We start from the raw sequence: 20,605 nt of genomic DNA on the forward strand, positions 1-20,605 counted from the left end.
GTCACTGACTGCAAAGAGTTCAGTCCATCTTCCCTTCTGAAACTTATTGAATAAATTATATATTTAACAAAGTGGTTTCCATTTATGAATATTGAGGCCCAGTAGTTGTATGCATTTAACTCATTATTCACAGATACAGGGAAGTATGGTTGTATGTTGTGTTATCTATCATTCCACAGAAAGATGTTGTTAAGGCAGGGAGCCCTGGTTATTCTCTTGCGGAGGGCCTATGAAACGTAGTTACGCCACTGAATCAGATCCCCCTCCTCTTGATGAAATCCTGCATACGCAACTGAAGGTAGCATTAATACGTTAGGAACAGTTCTTTCTTTATAGGTGATACAGTTTAAACAAATGCATTATTTTCATTGCCTTGTGTTCTTGTTTTTAAGATAATGAGAGGTACTTTTCTCAAATATCGTGTGAAACATAGGGCTGTATTAAGTAGCTTCTTTATTATTTCAAAACTTTGTTGTAAATCTACGAATTACTATAGGCTTTTGAGTAGACAGAATAGTTATTTCACATCCGTGGTTTCTTGTTCTTTTCTCAATGGGGAGTTTCCTTCTGAAAATACATCTCATTGTTTTCTACGTTTCCACTCCACCAATTCTTTTATAATCATTCACTTCCATTTATCATCCGTTTCCTTTAACCTAAAGGATATAAGCATGGAATATTAAATTAAATCTTTCTTTTATCAGTACACCTAATTGCTTTATATTAGTCCATACACAGATGCAACAGAAAAGGATAAAAATTCCAGAAAAGGGAACTATATTTTTTTTATTGATAATGAAATAAAGATTTTTCTAAATAAACAAAATGCTACAGTAAAGACATGGACACTAAACTGTTCATTAGAGTTTGGCATGATGTATATTCTCTCATTATTATTGTATACTCTCTGATTTAGAAAAAATAGTTTGTATCAGCAATAAATGTTCTGAAAGTATATTAGATTTCAGAAGAAATATATAATTTAACATTTATAGATAAACTAAACTTCACTTTATATTCTAATAAATAATTATAATTTATTGAGGCCGTTGAGGTCGCTTGTTACTATAATTTGTTTCACGTAACCTGATAGGAAAAAGAAGTTTTTTTCTCCCCCACTACGCTCAAGTACAGGTGAATGTTGGTGTTCCGTCTTCCACCATCAGCCCCCTCACACGGAGGTATCCAGTGTATCTAAATATGTCTAAATAATAAATTACAATTTTCATAATAATATTACGTATTTTAAAACAATTAAATTTGTCTGTATTAGTGAGGTAAGTAACACATATTATTATAATGGAAATTTTATTGAACAGTTGTATTGTTTATTTTCCTTCTTTTTGGCAGTCGGACTTGTGACATAATGTTGGAGTGGCAAGGGATGGCAGGGTTGGTAATTGAATGAGTATTTATTATTGATACAATAATTACATAATATAAAATCGAAAACCGGTTATGCCGGCTAGGCTAAAGGAGACGGTGTTGATGAGAAATGAATAAAATAGTGGAATGAAGAAAGTGGGAGGAAACGGGAGAACCTCGAGAAAGCCCACGCACACGGTGTAAAATCAAAAATCAAGTACAATATGTATGGGTAAATTATCAGAGCGTTAAGATGATAACAATAGAACATAAAATGCTTAAAAAAAACTTCTCGTTCCTCTCTTATTAACAGATGTTCTTACATTAAAAAGAACAAGGAGAAAAAGAACTATATATATACTGATAATAGTGCTCCAATAATAATTTTGTTTGCTGAGCTCCTCTTGCAGAAGTGGGGAAAATGACTTTTTATTGTCTTAGAAATATTATCGGTCTCTATTAATAGGAATAATCATTTGCAGTAATTAACTTGCAAGAGAGAGACGGTTATGGCGTGCAGAATATAAAATGAAGAAATCTTTAAGTTTTAAGTCCTACGATTATTTCGGCTACCTAAATGAGGCGGTGGTGAGAATGAATGAAATGGTGGAATGAAGAAAGTGAGAGGAAACGGGATATTACCGTGGAAACCCACGCACGCGGTGTTTGTTCACCACAAAGTTCACTTGGCGCGAGCTGGAATCGAACCAGAGACTCCATGCACCACAGGTGATAGCTCTTATCACTGAGTCACCGCGGTCCCAGGCGTGCAGGATAGTCTAATGTTGTAACAAGAGTTGATTATTGTATAAGAAAGAAAGAGTAACGATAAATGCGAGTCCGTTCAATTATATAAAAATAACGAATGCTTTGGCTTAAAGAGCTCAACGGCTCATCGTAGCAGAAACAAACATTTCCATTAGATTTTAACCTGCGAAAAGTCAAATGTACCATGTTTGTTATCAAGTATCATTTAGAGATTCTACTTTACATTGTCCGGAAGCTTTCTCTTTCGCCTAGCTAATAGTCTCCTTCTCCTAGGGTTTTTGAATAGGACTTAGTGACTTGGTGCGTATTTCCTATACAAGCAACGTGTCATGCTCATCTGATACGTATTGACTGTACTATTTCTATAATACTCGATGACCTGTAGTTGTTGTGAAATAAAAGCTTGCATAGCGTTTTAATTCGCCTAAATGTATGCCTCTTTGGCCCCAAATATTTTTATCATTATTTTATTTTCGAAACCCCGCAGTTCCCGTTCTTGCATTCGTGTTAGAGATCAGCTTCCACATTCATACAAAATTGGACAGATTGAGCTGTTATTGATTTTAATGTTTTCGATAAAGACAATAAAATGTTTTACAGTGGGATAAACTTCAGTACATAAATAATATGCAATACTTTTCTACAAGACAAAAATTAAAAACAGTAATTGTTTGCTATTCGGGATTGATAGCTAAAAGGAACAGCAGTGCTTTCTCAACATTAGGTGCGAGAAAATTGACGTACGAATTTAGAGTTTAGAGATTATGTTTATTAGAAAAGCTTCCTTCGCTGTGAAGGTCAACGACTAGCTTTCCCCTTCTGCAGTGGTAAGTGGTGGGAGGGGAGTTTCCTATCAGGTTGCCTGGAACAGACTTTAGACATATATGGTTAGCATACGCGCCTTTGGCGCTTGAGACCTGAATTCGATTACCGGAGGGAGCTCATGTGTTCGGATCCCACGTTGATCTGTAGGTTCACGTCTCGTATAGCCTCGCTGCTGAATTGAACGCTCCAACTCAAAAGCTATGAAATTCAACCATGTACTACAATGCGAGCGGAAGAACATTTGAAATGCTATCCACAAGTTATTTTTTTTAAAAAAATCTCACGATATAACAGTAAAGAAAGAAGGAATCCTGTGAATAATGACATCAAACTATCATAATACCCAAAATAAAGCGCTTATGGCTTCAGTTTTGTAAACTGAACTGTCTGAATCACGTAGTATAAAATGGACAACGAGATGTAAGCTAAATTTTATACCAAAAAAGAAATATTTTTTCATCTTTTTCTTGGCTAATGGTACGTTTTCCTTGTCTGCCAGATTGAATTTAGACAAGCAAATTACACTTGGGGTTGCATAACTTATGCTTGGTTGTAACAACCACAATGTTAGTTTGAAAACCAATCAAGACAGCCAGTCTCGGACTGAATTTACGACTCAGATAGAGTAAACAAACCTTTTAAATTGTAGAATCCATTATAAGGCCAACGATTATATATACACCGTGAACTTGCATAAGGACTGTGAACGTGGGACCTTCACTGAGCATCGTAAGGGCGTGTATGTTCTACGAGTTCAAACTAGGGTCAAACGCCGCTGCAGCGGGGCGGAAGATATGCCAGGCCTTTGGTGAGGGTGTCGTGACTACGCAGACAGTGCAGTGGTGGTTTAAGTTTATTGACGGTGACGAAAAACTCGGACGCACAACGTGCCGGAAGACCAAAACATGTACAAAATGAAGATCTTCAGGCAGCAATTGAGGCGAACAGTGGACAGACATATGAGGAACTGGGACTACAATTCAGTGTGAGTGGAGAAATCATTCAGCAGTACCTCCATCAACTTTTGGGTCGATGGGTCTCACATGATTTGACTGAGGGGAAAAAGGCAATGCGAGCGGACACCTGTGTTTCTTTGCTGTCTCGTCCCAGGAACGAGCCATCTCTGGACAGGATGTTAACATGTGATGAGAAGTGGGTCCTGTACGAAGCTCCACGGCGCCGTCATCATTGGTTAGCACCCCATGAACCGGTTCCAAAAGAGCCGAAACCAGCACTGTACTAGAAAGTCCTGTGAATTAGGTGGACTGCTCGGGCATCCTGCATCGGGAACGTCTACAAGCTGGTCAGATCATCATTGCAGCTGTATACTATCAGCAGTTTGAGCCGTGTTCAAGAAAAACGTGAAAATCTGGAGCCAGCACTTCTGAATCGCAAAGGGGTCCTCCTGTTACAGGAAAACGCTAAACCCCACGTGGCTAGGATGATCCGGGACACCATTCTACGCTTTGGGTGGAAAACACTATTGCATCCTCCATGCTCCCAGGACATTGCACCGTCCAGGTATCACCTGTTGTATTCCTTGGACAATCACATTAGAGGACGCCAGTTCAGATCCCAAGTAGAGATGCAAAATGCGCGCTTCACGGCGCACCAAGTTCTACCGCGATGGAATTCATGGCCTTCCAAAACGTTGGCAGCAAGTCGTCGACGCTGATGCGGACTATATTTTAGCATCCAGGTACGTTTTAGGTGACATCGATGTTTTAAGGTGGTAGATGAAAAAGCGACAGGTTTCTTGGTTACCTTTATATATATATATATATATATATATATATATATATATATATATATATATATATATATATATAGCCTGTATTAATCCATAGCAATGATGAATTAAACTGAATTTAATTGATGAAACAAAATTTATGTGTTTGGTTTGTGATAATTTTTCGCCTGATTCATTATATGGAAACATTGGAACATGGAAAGAAAGTACAGTAGGTCTGTATTTAAGCCGAGGTTAAGAATAAGATCTTGAGTTCAAATAATCATACCCAGACCTAATTGAATTTGGCTTCTTATTAAAATTTTAAATAAATAAATCTCGTGTGTTTAGCGTTCGTAGTTACATGCTCAACCTCTTTGGGAGCACAAGAAGTTCGGAACCCACTTCAAACTCTAGATCGGTGTTTCATACAGCTTCAGCGGTGAAGAAGGACGTTAAAAAAATCACTACACAATTGCTTATCATTGCTGATTAGTGTTGCTGATGAGACGAGAGTCGAAACGAAATTTACCTCATTTTCGAGACGACGATAAATATCATAAGTCTTTTAAGGAACACTTATTTATCCAAGTCTTAAGTCTCAAACATTGTTCTAATAGCACATGATTCATAGTATAAAAACTAAAAATTCGAGCTCCGTCGTAGTTAAAAACAGTATGGTTAGCGTATGCATCTTTAGTGCGAGAGACCCGGGTTCAATTCCCAGTAGGAGGTCATGCGATTAGTTACTCTATAGCTCAATGCGTCATATAGCCTCCCTGTTGAAAGTACGCTTGAACTAATGAAAACCAGCTATAAATTGATAAAGCAAAAATACGAACACAATGAATTGTTCGTCAACGTTTAATGATGCGAAAGTCATTACATTACACAATATATTCTAGTAATAAATATCGTTTGAACTTCTCGTGACGCGTAAGGATTTTCATAATTTAGGTGAAATTAAGAAAAAATCAGGCCATAAAATTTTAATACAAATTTACGAAACGAGACAAGTTTTTTATCGAGACGACGAAAACGTATTTCTCATCTCGTCTCCTGGACAACACCAGGCTAATAGGGAAAATTAACTGCTCATATAGATTAAAATTGCCGTCCTCCCTGTAAGAGGGAAATTCATTCGGATTATCTTCGTATCATCAACGTATTTTCGAGTATTATAGAAAGATTTATAAATATTTGTCATGGTAAGAAAGTAGCAGGAAATTCAGAGTGAACTGCCAATGTCTTCTTTCGTGAGATCAACAATAGTCGATACGATAACCTGTAAAATAAAACACAGTCCGTGCAACATTAAACGCATATATCAAAACGTCAAATAGTCACGGAATGCTATTAGCACGAAATGCAAAGCGATCACTACGAAAGTATCACCTATTTGTGAAGTTGTATTATTGAATTTTCAAGTCAATGTGCGTTTTCTGGCGGTTTTCCAGTCTCCAATCATTATTCCCCCAATTATTCTTTTTTTTTTTTTAATCATGTTCATTAATCATCCATTTTCTATAACCTATAAAGGATAACCATGAGACGTCCAAGATCTAGTTTATTTATTTATTATTTTTTTTTTCGAATCACCGATCCGTTGATTACAGTTGTTAGAAATGTTTGAAAAATCAACAGATTATGAGAGATGAATTGAATAAACCATGTTTAGACATGCAAAAACCAATTGGTTTGTAGTCTTTTCGATTTCCCAGTAACATTTTAGGCTCTTCACACGATCTGTTTATGTCAACTGCCTTAATTCGAACATCCTGAACTAGATGAGAAGATATGATACTTCGACCAAATCCATTATCATCATCTCGAAATAGTAAACATGGATTATTAGTAGTGTCACTGAAATCATTTAACATTCTGTTCTATTATTATTGTTGTAAGCGAACTTAGTAGTGTACAGTATTATTACATTTACATTTGTCTGTGGGCAGAATTTCGCCACCTCATCTTTTTTTCTGGAGAGCCGCGGTGGCTCAGTGGTAGAGCGTTCACCTCTGGTGCAGAAGTCCTTGGTTCGATTCAGCTCGCGCCAAGTGAGCTTTGTGGTGGACAAACACCATGTGCGTGGGTTTTCTCAGGAGTTCTCCCGTTTGCTCCAACTTTCTTCCACCACTTCATTCATTCCACCATTTCATTCATTCCTCATCATGAGCTCCTTCGTGGCTAAGTGGTTAGCATACGCGCCTTTGGCGTGGGAGACCCGGGTTCGATTCCTGGCGGGAACTTATGTGGTTCGGATTCCACGTTAATCAGTAGGTCCCGTCTCATATAGCCTCGCTGCTGAAAGGGACGTTAAACTCAATATCAACTCAACTCAATTTAAGTACTGTTAATGGTAATGTGTTTGGTATGAGCTGGCGGTAAAGCTCGTTAAATAATGAACTGTACTAAGATAAATGGTAATAACTGTCTGTAGTTTATATATTGTCTTCATATTGCTTAGTTACTAAATTAAATTGTGCTTGATATGGGATACTTGACTTGTAGATTATATATAAGTAATTACAATCTTATTTACATTTAATACTTTCCTCGTCTTAACAATAAAATGAGCAAAGCCTGTTGTGTTCAACATCAGCACTACCCATTTGCAACTAGTTAAATTGAAACAATACAGTTTGAGTTGCAAGTAAATCGCCACAAGAAATATAAAAATATTAATTCTCTAATCTAAATATGGTTAAAGCCAGTGGCGTATGCATGGGGGTTTCGGGGTTTGTAACCCTTCCCTTGAGCAGCATCAATATTCAAAATAAGGATTTACTATATTCAAATATCATATAAACACCTAAAATTATATGAACTTGGTAATGAGAGCACCATAGAAAATGATTTAATACTTTGCTCTGAAATTGCGACAACACATTGTTTTACAGATGCATAGGCAACCCAGCTTCATCGAGTGATTATTTACGTCTGGTTTCCATTTTCTTCCGCCTCCTTATCTTATCTAAAGCATTCTTCGTTACCTCATTGCTGCTGACGTAATAAAGTCCTTCCATTGAGAGAGACAAATTCGCTTGGAGAGATTTTTGAATCGAACGTAACAATGTGTTCATCAGATTTACACGTTAACCAGATGTAAAGTGATTTTGTCGCGTTTAACCCTTTGACTACCAACGGGACTTAGGTGTCCCATGCGAATAATTCAACATCGTTGGGAATTTATTTTTAGACGCTGTTTCTGAATAAAGCAGGTTTATTCTTAAAAAAAAAAAAAGACTATTACTTTGAGTGTAAACTCAAGAAGAAACGTAAATTACTACATACAGCTACTAAACATATGTATTTAATCCAAATTCGTAGCAGACATCACACACAGAAAGAAAACAGAGATTCAAATATGGGGATAAAGAGAGATACACGTTCACATATGCAAGGTTAGAATTGGAGAAAAAATGATCGGACATTATTCATATTTTAAGGAAAACTGATTTTTTGAAGCAGAAAAATCAAAGTTTCTCAGTCGGATTTGTCGAATGAAGGTGGAGAACACTTTTTGGAGCATCAGATTATTGCACAGGGAGAGAAAGATCTTTACATTTGGATAACAAAGAATATAAAAGTTCACAGTCTTCGTTGATGGGTTTCGAAGCAAGAATCTGTCTGTTATGAAACCATGACGTTAACCACTCACCTACGGAAATGGTTACTTTACGGATCATGCATGTTGTTCTAGTATTTCTCAAGAACGCTAACACTTTTAAGATATGAAAATTGGAAATATACTTTTATTTCTACTAGGAATAGTTATTTATTATAAATACTGAAACAGGTGTTGTAGTATGTCTAGAAAAATAAGTTTGAGGTTCACGGGTAGACGAGAAAGTTCAGCTCTGAAGTACTGCAAGGTGTTACAAGTAAACGTGTTCACCCAACAATTGGGGATTGCCGGGTATATTTATATATTCATGAAGTACTAATTGAGATTAGTAAAAAGTACGAAATCTGACGCCAGATATCAAAGGGTATAAGAGTTAGAAGGTTCTAAAATTAACATTGTAATGCATGGAAAACCTTATTTGCACGCTGTTGGTGCACGTGATCCCTAGTTAGATTCCCGGTGGAAAAGCATAAAAATTTATTCACTGTTAGTATTCATCCATCTTCCTTAGCCTAAAGAGCACAATTATGTTGGGTTAAACAATTCATTTTCTGCGAACTTTTACTGTATAAGTTATTTATATGCAATATAAACATAAATAGTTATATATATATTTCGATCAATGTTAGTTTTAGACTCTTCCAACGACCCTTCAAGGTGGATTTGCCCTTTGGAGACTGCCGTCATGTTTCGTATTTTTATTAATCTCGGTTAGTACTTTACGAACATTAAGGATGGGGAAACCGGATTTTATAAAATCCGGAAACCGATTTCTAGAAAAACCGAGATCCGAAAAATCGACATTTTGGCTTTCACCAAAACCCGTTCGATTTTTCATCGAAACCAGTTTCGGTTTTCTCCAAAAAAGTTTGGTTGTTCTCCAAAAAACGGTTTGATTTTTCACCGAAACCGATTTCGGTTTTTTCTAAAACCGGTTTCGGTTTTCTTCAAAACTGGTTTCGGTGAAAACCTTTGAAAAATATAAATCTATTTCTGTGGAAATGGAATCGGTGACCGAAACAGTACTCTGGTTAGAAATAGAACCGGAACCCGTTTTGAAGGAAACCGAAATCGGATCCGGTGAAAAACCGATAACCGGTTTCGGTGAAAACCGGTTGTTTGAAAATTTTCAAAAAACTATTTCGGTTTTCCTAAAAACCAAAAACCGTTTTTATGCCCACCAGTAATATATATACCAATTATACATATTTCGAATTAAAATGAGTTATGAAAAAAAAATTATATATCCCATATATATATATATATATATATATATATACATGGTGTTTCAGATAAAACGTCCAGTGCTTATAAATCCGAAACGGAGGAAAATGTCATAGGGCGCATCACATGGTGTTGTTGTGGTGACCCCCAGGGCCCTCCTTCAAGGAGCCCCAGGGGCCAACTTCAAATTTTCAAATAGGAACACGTATTGAATCATACCTCATTCAATAGTACTTGAAAAACGAAACAATTTTCGATTTGGGCCACCGTTTTTAAGTGGCCGCAAAAAGTGGGTTCAATATCAGATAAAACGTCCAGTACTTATAAATCCGAAATGGCTGAGAATAAAAAGATGAAACAAAAACTGAGATAGGAAAATGTCATGGGCACATCACATGGTGTTGTTGCGGAGACCCCCAGGTCCCTCTTTCAAGGGCGCCCAGGGGCCAACTTCAAATTTTCAAATGGGAACACGTATTGAATAATACCTAATTCAATAGTACTTGAAAAACGAAACAACTTTTGTAGGAAACAATTTTCGATTTGGGCCACCGTTTTTAAATGGCCGCAAAAAGTGGGTTCTATATCAGATAAAACGTCCAGTGCTTATAAATCCGAAATGGCTGAGAATAAAAAGATGAAACAAAAACTGAGATAGGAAAATGTCATAGGGCACATCACATGGTGTTGTTGTGGAGACCCACAGGGCCCTCTTTCAAGGGCGCCCAGGGGCCAACTTAAATTTTCAAATGGGAACACGTATTGAATTATACCTCATTCAATAGTACTTGAAAAGCGAAACAACTTTTGTAGGGAACAATTTTCGATTTGGGCCACCGTTTTCAAAATGGCCGCAAAAAGTGGGTTCTGTATCAGATAAAACGTCCAGTGCTTATAGGCCTAAATTAGAAACGGCTGAGAATAGAGAGATGAAACAAAAACTGAGATAGAAACGATGATAAAGCATATCAAGTGATGTTGTTGTGGTGACCCTCAGGAAACTCCGTGAAGGGGGGCCAGGTGCCAACTTCAAACTGATACAGGACTTTTTGCGGCCATTTTGAAAACGGTGGTCCAAATCGAAAATTGTTTCCTACAAAAGTTGTTTCGTATTTCAAGGACTATTGAATTAAGTATGATTCAATACATGTTCCCATTTGAAAATTTGAAGTTGGCCCCTGGGCCCCCTTGAAGGAGGGCCCTGGGGGTCACCACAACAACACCTTGTGATGCGCCCTATGACATTTTCCTATCTCAGTTTTTGTTTCATCTTTTTATTCTCAGCCGTTTCGGATTTATAAGCACTGGACGTTTTATTTGAAACGCTCTGTATAATGTCTAGATCTTCGATGATTAAACGTCTACTTGTCAGAGTGAGGATCGTGGATTCGTACCCCATCGAACACTGGAAAGTTAGTTTTAAATGTGAGATTTCATCTGTTTACTCCTAAAGATCATAATGTAAGCAAGTCGTTGATACACGCACTACATTAAGATGATAGTGAATGCTTCTCTTATTTCTCTTCTTGCTGTGGGGTACAAAATGTTCTCTACCGATAACAATATTATGGTTGTAAAATACACGAACATCCATCAGAGAGTGCGCGATTATATTTACGCCAATGGGAGGAAATTCTGCCTAGTTTCGTGACGTCACGTGAAGCACCGTTTAAACACAAACAAAAGTGTAGCTTTCATTTTGCTTTTAGTGTGAGAATGGCACACTACGAGGAATTCGTTAAAAATAGTGTATTTTTTTTTATTGAACATGCGAGTAGGAGTTATAGTTAGGCAGCCACAAGATATGAAAAACGACTATAAATTTAATCCCCGGGAATCGAACCTTGGAGCACCAGTATAGAATTCCCATATGCTACCCAGTAACCTAAGATCAAGACGTACATAATCCTTTTTTATTGAAAGTTCAGTCTTCGTATCCAGGTGACAGTACGCGCACATTTAATAGGTTTTGCTTCCCCTCTTTCCCCGCGAAAATATAACACGTTTACAAGCATTTTGTTTCCAATTTGCACTAGTTTCGAATATTAGCTTCTCAGGACATGCTTTGTATCTGCAGTACAGGCTAACAGAAAGAATAACTAACTATTCTTGCGTATGTTAGTAGGTCAAATCACAATATTGTCAATTTATGACATACAAATTTAAAACCACGTATCGAAATCCTAAATCATATTTTTTTCTTTCATAACAATAATAATTTTTGTTACTATTTCAGCTAATGTAACGTTAAGTCCAAGAAGCATTTTTGTTGTAAAAATTACAGAATTCCATATTACGAAAATCGGAGAAAGAAACGAGTAGAATTCTCGTGTATTATAAAATAATGACACAGCATGCTGTTTCAGGTACTTAAACAATTTTTTCGAAACATTGCAACACCTTCCAACAATACAGGTTTTTGATGTTCGAAGTGTACAAACATATTTAGACTATATTTTCAGTTATTCATCTGTTAATAAAAACTAAACATTTTTCAAAAGCAGTCATGAAGTTGTATATGAATTTTATGTTTGAAATGAACTCATGAGATTGACAACTTTTAATAAAGCCTGTCTGTCTTTTTATTATTTCAGAAATTATGAATGAAGCCATAAAACTAAAGAAGAAACCTGGTCAGGGCCAGGGGGTAGAATGGCGAGTATTAGTCGTCGATCAGTTGGCTATGAGGATGGTATCAGCTTGTTGTAAGATGCATGAAATATCGGGTGAAGGAATAACATGTAAGTATTAGTACATGTACTTTGTATAGAAATATCAATTATAATTCAAGTTTCTCTCTTTCTGATGCAGTTCAATACTTTAAAGTGCGCCATTTCCAAAGGCTAAAGTTATGAAAACTACGATACGTGGTTAATCAAAATAGTTGTCGTTCGCGTTGCACTTCCTAATCGTCAGAGAAGGCCTTCCCTTCCGAGAAGTAATCGAGATGCCAGAAATGGTGGTAGACAGTGGGAAAGATATCGGGGAATACGGTGGGTGAGGAAGAGTTTCATATAGCAACTCATTAAGAGCCTTGCACTCTCCTGCAACATGAGGACATTGTGTTTCTTTACCATTGTTGGATGCTTGCGGACAAGTTTGTGGTGTATTTATTTCAGTTCAATGCTGTCAGAATGTGTATTGATGGTTTCACCTCGCCTGAGAAACACGATGGAGTACTTCCACCACAGATCAGCATACAAGTATCACCTATTGATGGAGAGATGGTTTAGGAAACCATCGTGGATGTTGATCACGACCCAATCATTGTCTTGACCATTAGGATTGTCATAACAGATCTGACATGATAATCCGATACTGGAAACTTTCCCGGTTCTTACACTCGTAGAACTACACACTGTAACGATAAAGCTTGAATCTTCAGGGCAAAAAGTGCTTTTAAATCTGGCACAAGCCAAAAAGAAAGAAAAAGAACAAATGTGGTAATTAATATTGAATTACTTGTCTTTTCATGTTTTTAAACAGACTGCTGTTATTTACTAATCACTCGGACATCGAGTGGTTGCTATGGATATAAGACTGTAAGGAATGATTATAAAATAAGAGATTAGATATAGCAACAAAGCTATAACGTTATAGTTTGATTCGAAAAGGATTACGATGAAAGGTGTTTTCTACAAGTGTTATAAAACTCGCCTCAACAACACAACACAGGAATAGACTAAGGACAGGTGATCGTACTGATCGCACAGAGCCACCGAATGACAGTGGTATAATGTATGCCTAACTAGTCTGCAGTGGCACTAATATTTTTTCGAGGATCTGCTTTCACGGTGTTGTTAAGGAGCTTATCCGAATATTTTGATCAGTGCCCACGGAACTGGTTTAACAGCGCTGAGTCACCGCCATAGAATTTGACAAACCGACATCTAATGATGCGTTCTTTCATCATTCTTAGCCCAAATGCACTGTCAATGTTGTTTGCCTTGCTGTGGAAAGTGACCCAGTTTGAATTCGTAAAGAAAAATCACTCATAATTGTGTGTTCTTCATTATGCACTTCCATACGACCCTGGTCAATAAACACATTGTAATCATACTGTCAGGGTACCCCATCCTGTTTGCTGAACGTGTACAGAGTTTGTGACGCTAGGCATGTGTCCTTAAGTCTATTCCTGTATTGTGTTGTTGAGGCGAGTTTCATAACAACACTTGTAGAAAACACCTTTCTCCGTAATGCTTTTCGAATTGAACTATAACGTTGTAGCTTGTTGCTATATCAAATCTTATTTTATAATCTATCCGCTTACGTCTGCTTCGTGATAGAGGAATGTTACCAACTAATTCAGTCTAACAGAATTTATTAGTCAACGTATTGTGTACAGTCTTCTAAAATGTTGTTGTAAAAGGGCCAAGTAAATAATATAGCTGTGCAGTGACATTATGATGAGGTATAAATATATGCCTCTACAACGAGATCACAGAAATTCATTATTTGGTGTTACTTCGACAAGTTATGTATTACATAATAATTACTCGTCGAATATATTTATCTTCCACTAAATTCATCACTCTTTATTCATTATTTCTAATTAACTAGCTGAACCTGCCCTCTCTACACAGCGCATCATTAAGATATGAGTATGAATCTCCTTGTCATTCCTCACAACATCTGTATATGTCTCTTTACAGACACAAGTGAAAGACGTCTTGATGAAAAATTGGCAAAAGATGATACCATAAATTGGAGATTTTTTCTATTATTTTTTCAATATCTCGCACCGTTTGCAAGATTTGAGCCTACTCCCCTTTGAAGTTTCTAATTCATCTATGATCAGTGTTTTATTTCTTCTTGCATGAAGTATGTAATAAGCAAATACGTTATATGCACAATTAATTATAATGTCAGTTATATATGGTGTTCATTGGGCAAAACACTCCAAAAATAAAAATTCATCTTAGACTGGAGAAATGGTTATCCTTACTTTTTCATTATTATTTGTCCATGAAACAAACGCCTGAGACACATACAACCCCTATATACAACTATATGTTGATGGAATGTATAATGCATAGAATATGATGCTTTAGTTTTTTTTTTTTTTTAATTTCAACACTTCCAGTGCACCCGTAAAAATGTAATAAAGAAATAATGGTCATTTTTTTTTAATATTCAATTAGAACTGGACAATCTATGCAAAATTTGCAATTGATCAGTGAAAACGTCATCTTTCTAGGTCATGTAGTTTCCGAGATCTCATTGTCGAAAGGATTGGCCACAAATATATAAAAGTCCAGAAACATAGTTTAAAACAACTCCAAAGATGGCAGTACAATTCATTTACATTGATTTTGGAGAAGACTTATTAAAATACAAAGGCTTTGAACAATAATTTTAAAACAAACTTTATTTAAAAAAAAAGGTATTTAAATAGTTTATTTAAAGTACAGATACTGTAAAATTTTGTGTTTATTAAAGTGAAATCACAAATAACTGTAAATCAAAGGTTTGAAATCCAATTTAAGAACTTGGAGTTCAGGCGGTTTTATTGCTGTTGTAGCATTTTAATAAATAGATTACGTCTTGTCATTATTAGGAACAGTAAGAGATCGCAGTATTTTTTATGTCTTACGTGTCAGATCAGATGGTTGTTCCAGCAAATCTAATTATGTCTTGGAACTCAGTAGCTATATAATTCGTATATTAATAACGAAGTATTCTTGCATCTCACCAATCTAGTCAAATGTCGACAAAATCGCTACAGCTGATTCTTTGTTTATTTACTTGAAACTAAATTTCTAAATTATCATCCTACAGTAAATTTCGCTACAGTTGTTTGCAACGTGAGATGATTGATCCGAGACTTCTCCTGTTTACTGAAATATTTTCGTTATTTTACGCCTCTCGAAACTCACAAATTAATTGGGAATTCCAGGAAGTAACTTATTAAGTAAAACAAGATTTGCACTCTCTGGAAATAGTTATTTAAATATAAAACGATTTTCTCAATGTAGTCATTTTATATTCTAACTATTCTACATTTTGTTTCATGAATAATGTATCTATCTTCCAAACATTTGCATACAAGAAAAGCATTGATAATTTAAAAGAGATCATATCACAGCGCATAAAATGCTTTGCATATCACTCATCTTAAATATGAAAGCACTAAGAAATTACGAGAATAGAATAATATCTCAAAAATCAACAGAAATCATCTTTAAGGAACTGAATCACACTATTAAATTTATGGTTAAATTTAGATAGTCGAAATAACAAAAGTATTTTAAATCAAAGACGGAAAATTCGTAGAGAAAATAGAGTATATATAAATTCAGAATAACATTAACGCCGTATAGTAATGCGAAAATTACAAAACAAGAGAAAAACTATTACGGACAACACTTGACGTTAACATTCCAAGTCTTTTGGGCTTGATGGCCTTCTGAAGATGGGTCAACGTAACACAGTAGCGTATAGCAGTGCTGGACTCTCTTAGTGCTTTGCAATCGAATGGTTTTCTGCAGTCAAAAAACACGGACACCATGACTTTGCCACCTGGCACCTGAGATTTGAACTTCGTGGGGCATGGTGACTACGAGTACTTCCACTTCATATTGGCAGATTTGAAATTCCTTTCAAAGTGGTGGCACCGTGATTTATCCGCTGCTACAATCTGGGAAAGAAAGTCATCGCTCTCTGTGTGGTAACGCATCAAATACTGAAGAGAGATATGTTCTTTCTTTTTTGTCTTCGTAAGTATCCGGGCACGCACTGTATATACATTTTGCGGTACTCCATGTCCGTAACTACAGTTCGTGCTGTTCCTGAGCTCATATTCAATTCTATGACTATCGTTCAAATACTCACAGGTATATTGTTGCAAATATAATCATCCACCGCAGTACTGTTCTGATCTGTAGCAGCAACATGCTCCCGACCGAGACGGGGAAGATCGCATGTTAATGTTCGACCTGTCCGAAACATTCATGTCCAATCCAATACGTTGTCTTTAATACATATGCATTTCCATAGTGACACTCAGATATTTGATGACTGCTCGCCGATCTGATTTGAACGAATTTGGTATGGTGAATGCAATGATTCAAACTATATTCCTTCAAATACAGGAAGGGTTTCACAATGATTATTACACTAATGGCACAAGTATACATACCACTACAACAATACAACAATACTAAAGTTTTATCATCGAGTTATTATACTTTTATTGAAATAAAAGGGGAAGGGGATTCAAATATTTCCCATAAACCAATGCTTCACGTGCGGAAGAACGGGCATTTCAGCTAGTCCTTTGATAATTGTCAGTATCTCAAATTGCTATGAAGTATTTTGTTTTGGATTCACTGAATAACAAGACACTAACAGGCAATATCAAAATCTAGCTTTTCATAACATACAGTAGTACAAATGGCTGTTATCTTTGAAGGATTACTTTACGTCATATAATTAAATGATATAATAATAGTCGGTCAGCCAAATTGTACAATGATAAAACCGTGTTTCAAAAGACATTGAGCATTAGTACGTTCTAAAATAATTGTACTGCTGCGTTACTTTAAAAATCAAATTAAGGAGTAAGTTATTCTACTGACACCTTTTTCAGTATACTATATAAATTGAGTCATATTTGATCCGACTCTTATGGAGCATGAACTATCGATAACTAAAGTGATACATTGATAAATGCTTTTCATTGTGTTAGGATTTTATATTGTAGTATATTATTGTACCTTGTGAATTTATTACTCATTTTTATTTCGTTTTCAGTGGTTGAAGACATCAATAAAAAACGAGAACCATTACCTACTATGGAAGCAGTGTATCTCATAACTCCTACAGAAAAGTCAGTTCATGGATTGATTAATGACTTTGCCAACCCTAACAGGACAATGTACCGAGCAGCTCATGTATATTTCACTGAAGGTATTTTGCTTTAGTTTTTATCTATCTACCTTTGTTTAGTTCCTTTATAATTCTAGTAATGTTACGAGTTTGAAGGTAATATAAAATATGTTTCAGAGTATTGAGCAATCTATTTAATAAACTTTGCAGATGAACTCTTAATACTGTATTATCATTCGTGGTAGAATTGAAAGTAGTAAGTTCATTAAGAGTTCATTTCCAATATTATTAATGTTGCTTACAAGATGAGACGATAAATGAGATAACCACGAAGAGTGATATAACAACATTTGAACCGCATTTATTATTGGAGTAAATTGTGCAATGATTTGCGTATTTCTAAACGTTGGTAAATGCTGTTCATTATGGTCGTACAATCACTTAATCAATTTATAAGTTTTCATGCTATGAATCATGAACCACTAAAACAGTGTTTGAGATTTAAGACTTGAGTGGACCCCGGTGGCAGAACTTTCTTTGTCTTTCTGCGATTAGCTTTTGTAAGTCAAAAATTTTCTGTAGGAATTCTTAAAAAAAATTCTGCAGGAATTCTTCAAAAGTTTTCTGCAGGAATTCTGCACAGAAACACTTAAAAAAGAGTTTAAACTATATTTATGTGAGTCGTCTGTGCATTTAAGACCTACACATAGCAGGCATGTTTTTACACTTTTCTGTTGGCTATATACAGGGGCGGATCCAGGATATGATCAAGGGAGGGGCTAAACCATATTTTGCCGTTTTATCCAGTGTAAAGCAGGATTGAAGCCCATTTTATCCAGTGTATACCTGAGCGTCAAGGGGGGGGGCTATAGCCCCTATAGCTTCCCCCTTGGATCCGCCACGGGCTATATATATATATATATATATAATATTTTTTTTCTGTGGCAATTTTTCTGCACAGGCGCGGCAAATTTTCTGCGATCACATCGCAGATCGCGGCATGTTCTGCTATGGGGGAGTGGACTAGTGTTGCTTACAAGACTCAAGAAATTTTTCGGCTCGTCTCGAATTTACAAAGATACTTCTCGTCTTGTTTTCAAGATGAGACTTCTCTCGTCTCGTGGGTAACAGTAAATATTATTATTCATGGTAGAAAAGAAAGTGGCAGATGTATTGTAAATTCATTACCAGTATTATTATTATTTATGGTTGTAAAGAAAGGAGTAAGGTCATTATGAGCTCATTTCCAATATTGTTATTTATGGTAGAAATGAAACAGATGGGTTTAATGTGAGTTCATTACTAACATTATTATTCATATTAGAAAATGAAAGAGGTAGGTTAATCATGATTTAATTTAGCAATCCGTACGTAGCAAGAGGTGAGGGATGGAAAATAAAATGCAACTCTAGTAACCGTAAACACAAATTTTTACATGTTAAAACATTCAAATCATCAATTATTACATCATCATCAGTTTGCGAAGTGATTCGCGGTTCAAGATTGCTAATTGAATATTAATTTAGGATCGTCAATAGTATCTTATTTGTGATCTAACGTAGGAGTAGATGATAAGATTTCATTACCCATAAATTAGGAAGAGAAGGAAATCTTACTAATAGATTAAAGCTTTTATTCTACAGGATGGACACCCAGAGAATTTCATGCATTTTTTTTTTTTTTTTTTTTAATGTAATGACAAGTTTTCTTTAGATGCACTGAGGAAGAGGTAAAGAGTACCTCGAAACAGTTCGCAGATTTCGTGTCGTGAATGTTTTAACGTGTAAGAATTTTTATTTACTGTTAATATATATCCATCCCATCCTACCACTTACATAATAGTATAAGTATATCGATGATTACATAAAATAACAATATAAACTGCTAATACTAAAGGCATGTGTCTTACAACGAGCGTTCATTGCTTTTATATATAAGGCTCAAATAAAACGTTCATATCATACATACCTATCAAAAATCTATGTCAGTATACTGTTTCTACTTCAAATTAAAAAAAATCTATTATTAACTGTATCTGTATTCTTATTCGTTCTGTTGAGTAAACTATATTATTATTTGCTGTTAAAAATTAATTTCTTTTATATGCTCAGCTTGGGGTTTCGTAAACAGTAAATCAACTTTTTTTCAGTAAAATTATCATAGTTTGTCATATTTCGTGTGTACGGTTTGAGTTAACGCAATTCTATCCACATTAGTAGATTGATACTTGATTAATAAATAATTACCGTGTCAACTAAGTGTGATCCCGCAGCCGGCTTTTTTTTTTTTTTCTCCAATTATTACTTTAAAGATCTTGTGATTTTCTCGTGGTTTAACGAGGCCATATTCTGTACATTTGTCCTAAGCATCATGATGTCACATGCAGATGGAATACTAAAAAAAAATCAGTTCGCAGAATAAAGATATAGATACTGCTGTGAGAGATTAGAGAAGAATGAGAGGCCTGTTTGACGAGAACATGCGTAACAGAGTCAAAGCTTCGTGCAATATTGCGTTTGCCTATAAGTATATTACTAATAATATCGGGCGCTTCTTCTACTCCTGCTCGTTAATTATGCCTTTCATAACGCTTTCACTCGGTACTTGTACGTTTTTATTAATCCATATACCATTTTTTCACCCATAAGTATCTCTTTCCAGATGTTGTGTAATGAATTCTGGTCAATCCATTTCCTCTAATTCTACATTTTTTATATTCTTTTATGTTGTATTTTTCTTCTCTGTTTGCAGAAATATTTTTGAGCCATCCTGTCTATGTCGTCTTCTTTCTCTCAGCCTGTTATACTCTGTGCAAAACAGCAATTTTTTCACTTCAAGTTACGTGGGCAATACCCAGAGGTGTTCCTATGAGATGTTTCTCATAACCAGGAAACAAAGTTCATGAATGTGTAGGGTAAAAGGACAACATTAAGCATATTCAATGAAGTTTGCATTATGAGATACTATGTAACATACAATAACGCGAAAACAAAAGTACGATGAAAATAATCGTATCAGTGAATTCCTGAGAAAATTTCCTTTCCACACTTCCATTTCCATTTCATGAATTAACGTTGAGTCTAAACTAGGAAACAGAAAAAGCTTTTACAGAACAACAGACATTACCACTAAGTGCACGCTGGTAGATTGCGCTTACCACGCAGATGTCTAACGCATATATGGCCATCACTAGGACAGACACATTAAAGTGGAACTTGCTCTCTGCAAACATATCTGTC

At 35.8% G+C, this 20,605-nt stretch overlaps 1 protein-coding gene across 2 annotated transcripts in view; it reads left to right on the forward strand.

The window, feature by feature from the left end:
• Rop (Syntaxin-binding protein Rop) overlaps window positions 1-20,605 on the forward strand; it is a gene marked incomplete in the record, with an annotated part of 132,717 nt that overhangs the window by 50,484 nt on the left and 61,628 nt on the right. For both annotated transcript variants that reach the window (XM_081764978.1, XM_081764979.1), the window contains 2 exon segments: window positions 12,134-12,280; window positions 17,292-17,447. In XM_081764978.1, the coding sequence (XP_081621104.1) occupies window positions 12,134-12,280; window positions 17,292-17,447 (303 nt within the window).

This window comes from Thermobia domestica, chromosome 7, assembly GCF_964235325.1.
Source record: "Thermobia domestica chromosome 7, izTheDome1.hap1.1, whole genome shotgun sequence".
Taxonomy (NCBI): Eukaryota; Metazoa; Arthropoda; class Insecta; order Zygentoma; family Lepismatidae; genus Thermobia; species Thermobia domestica.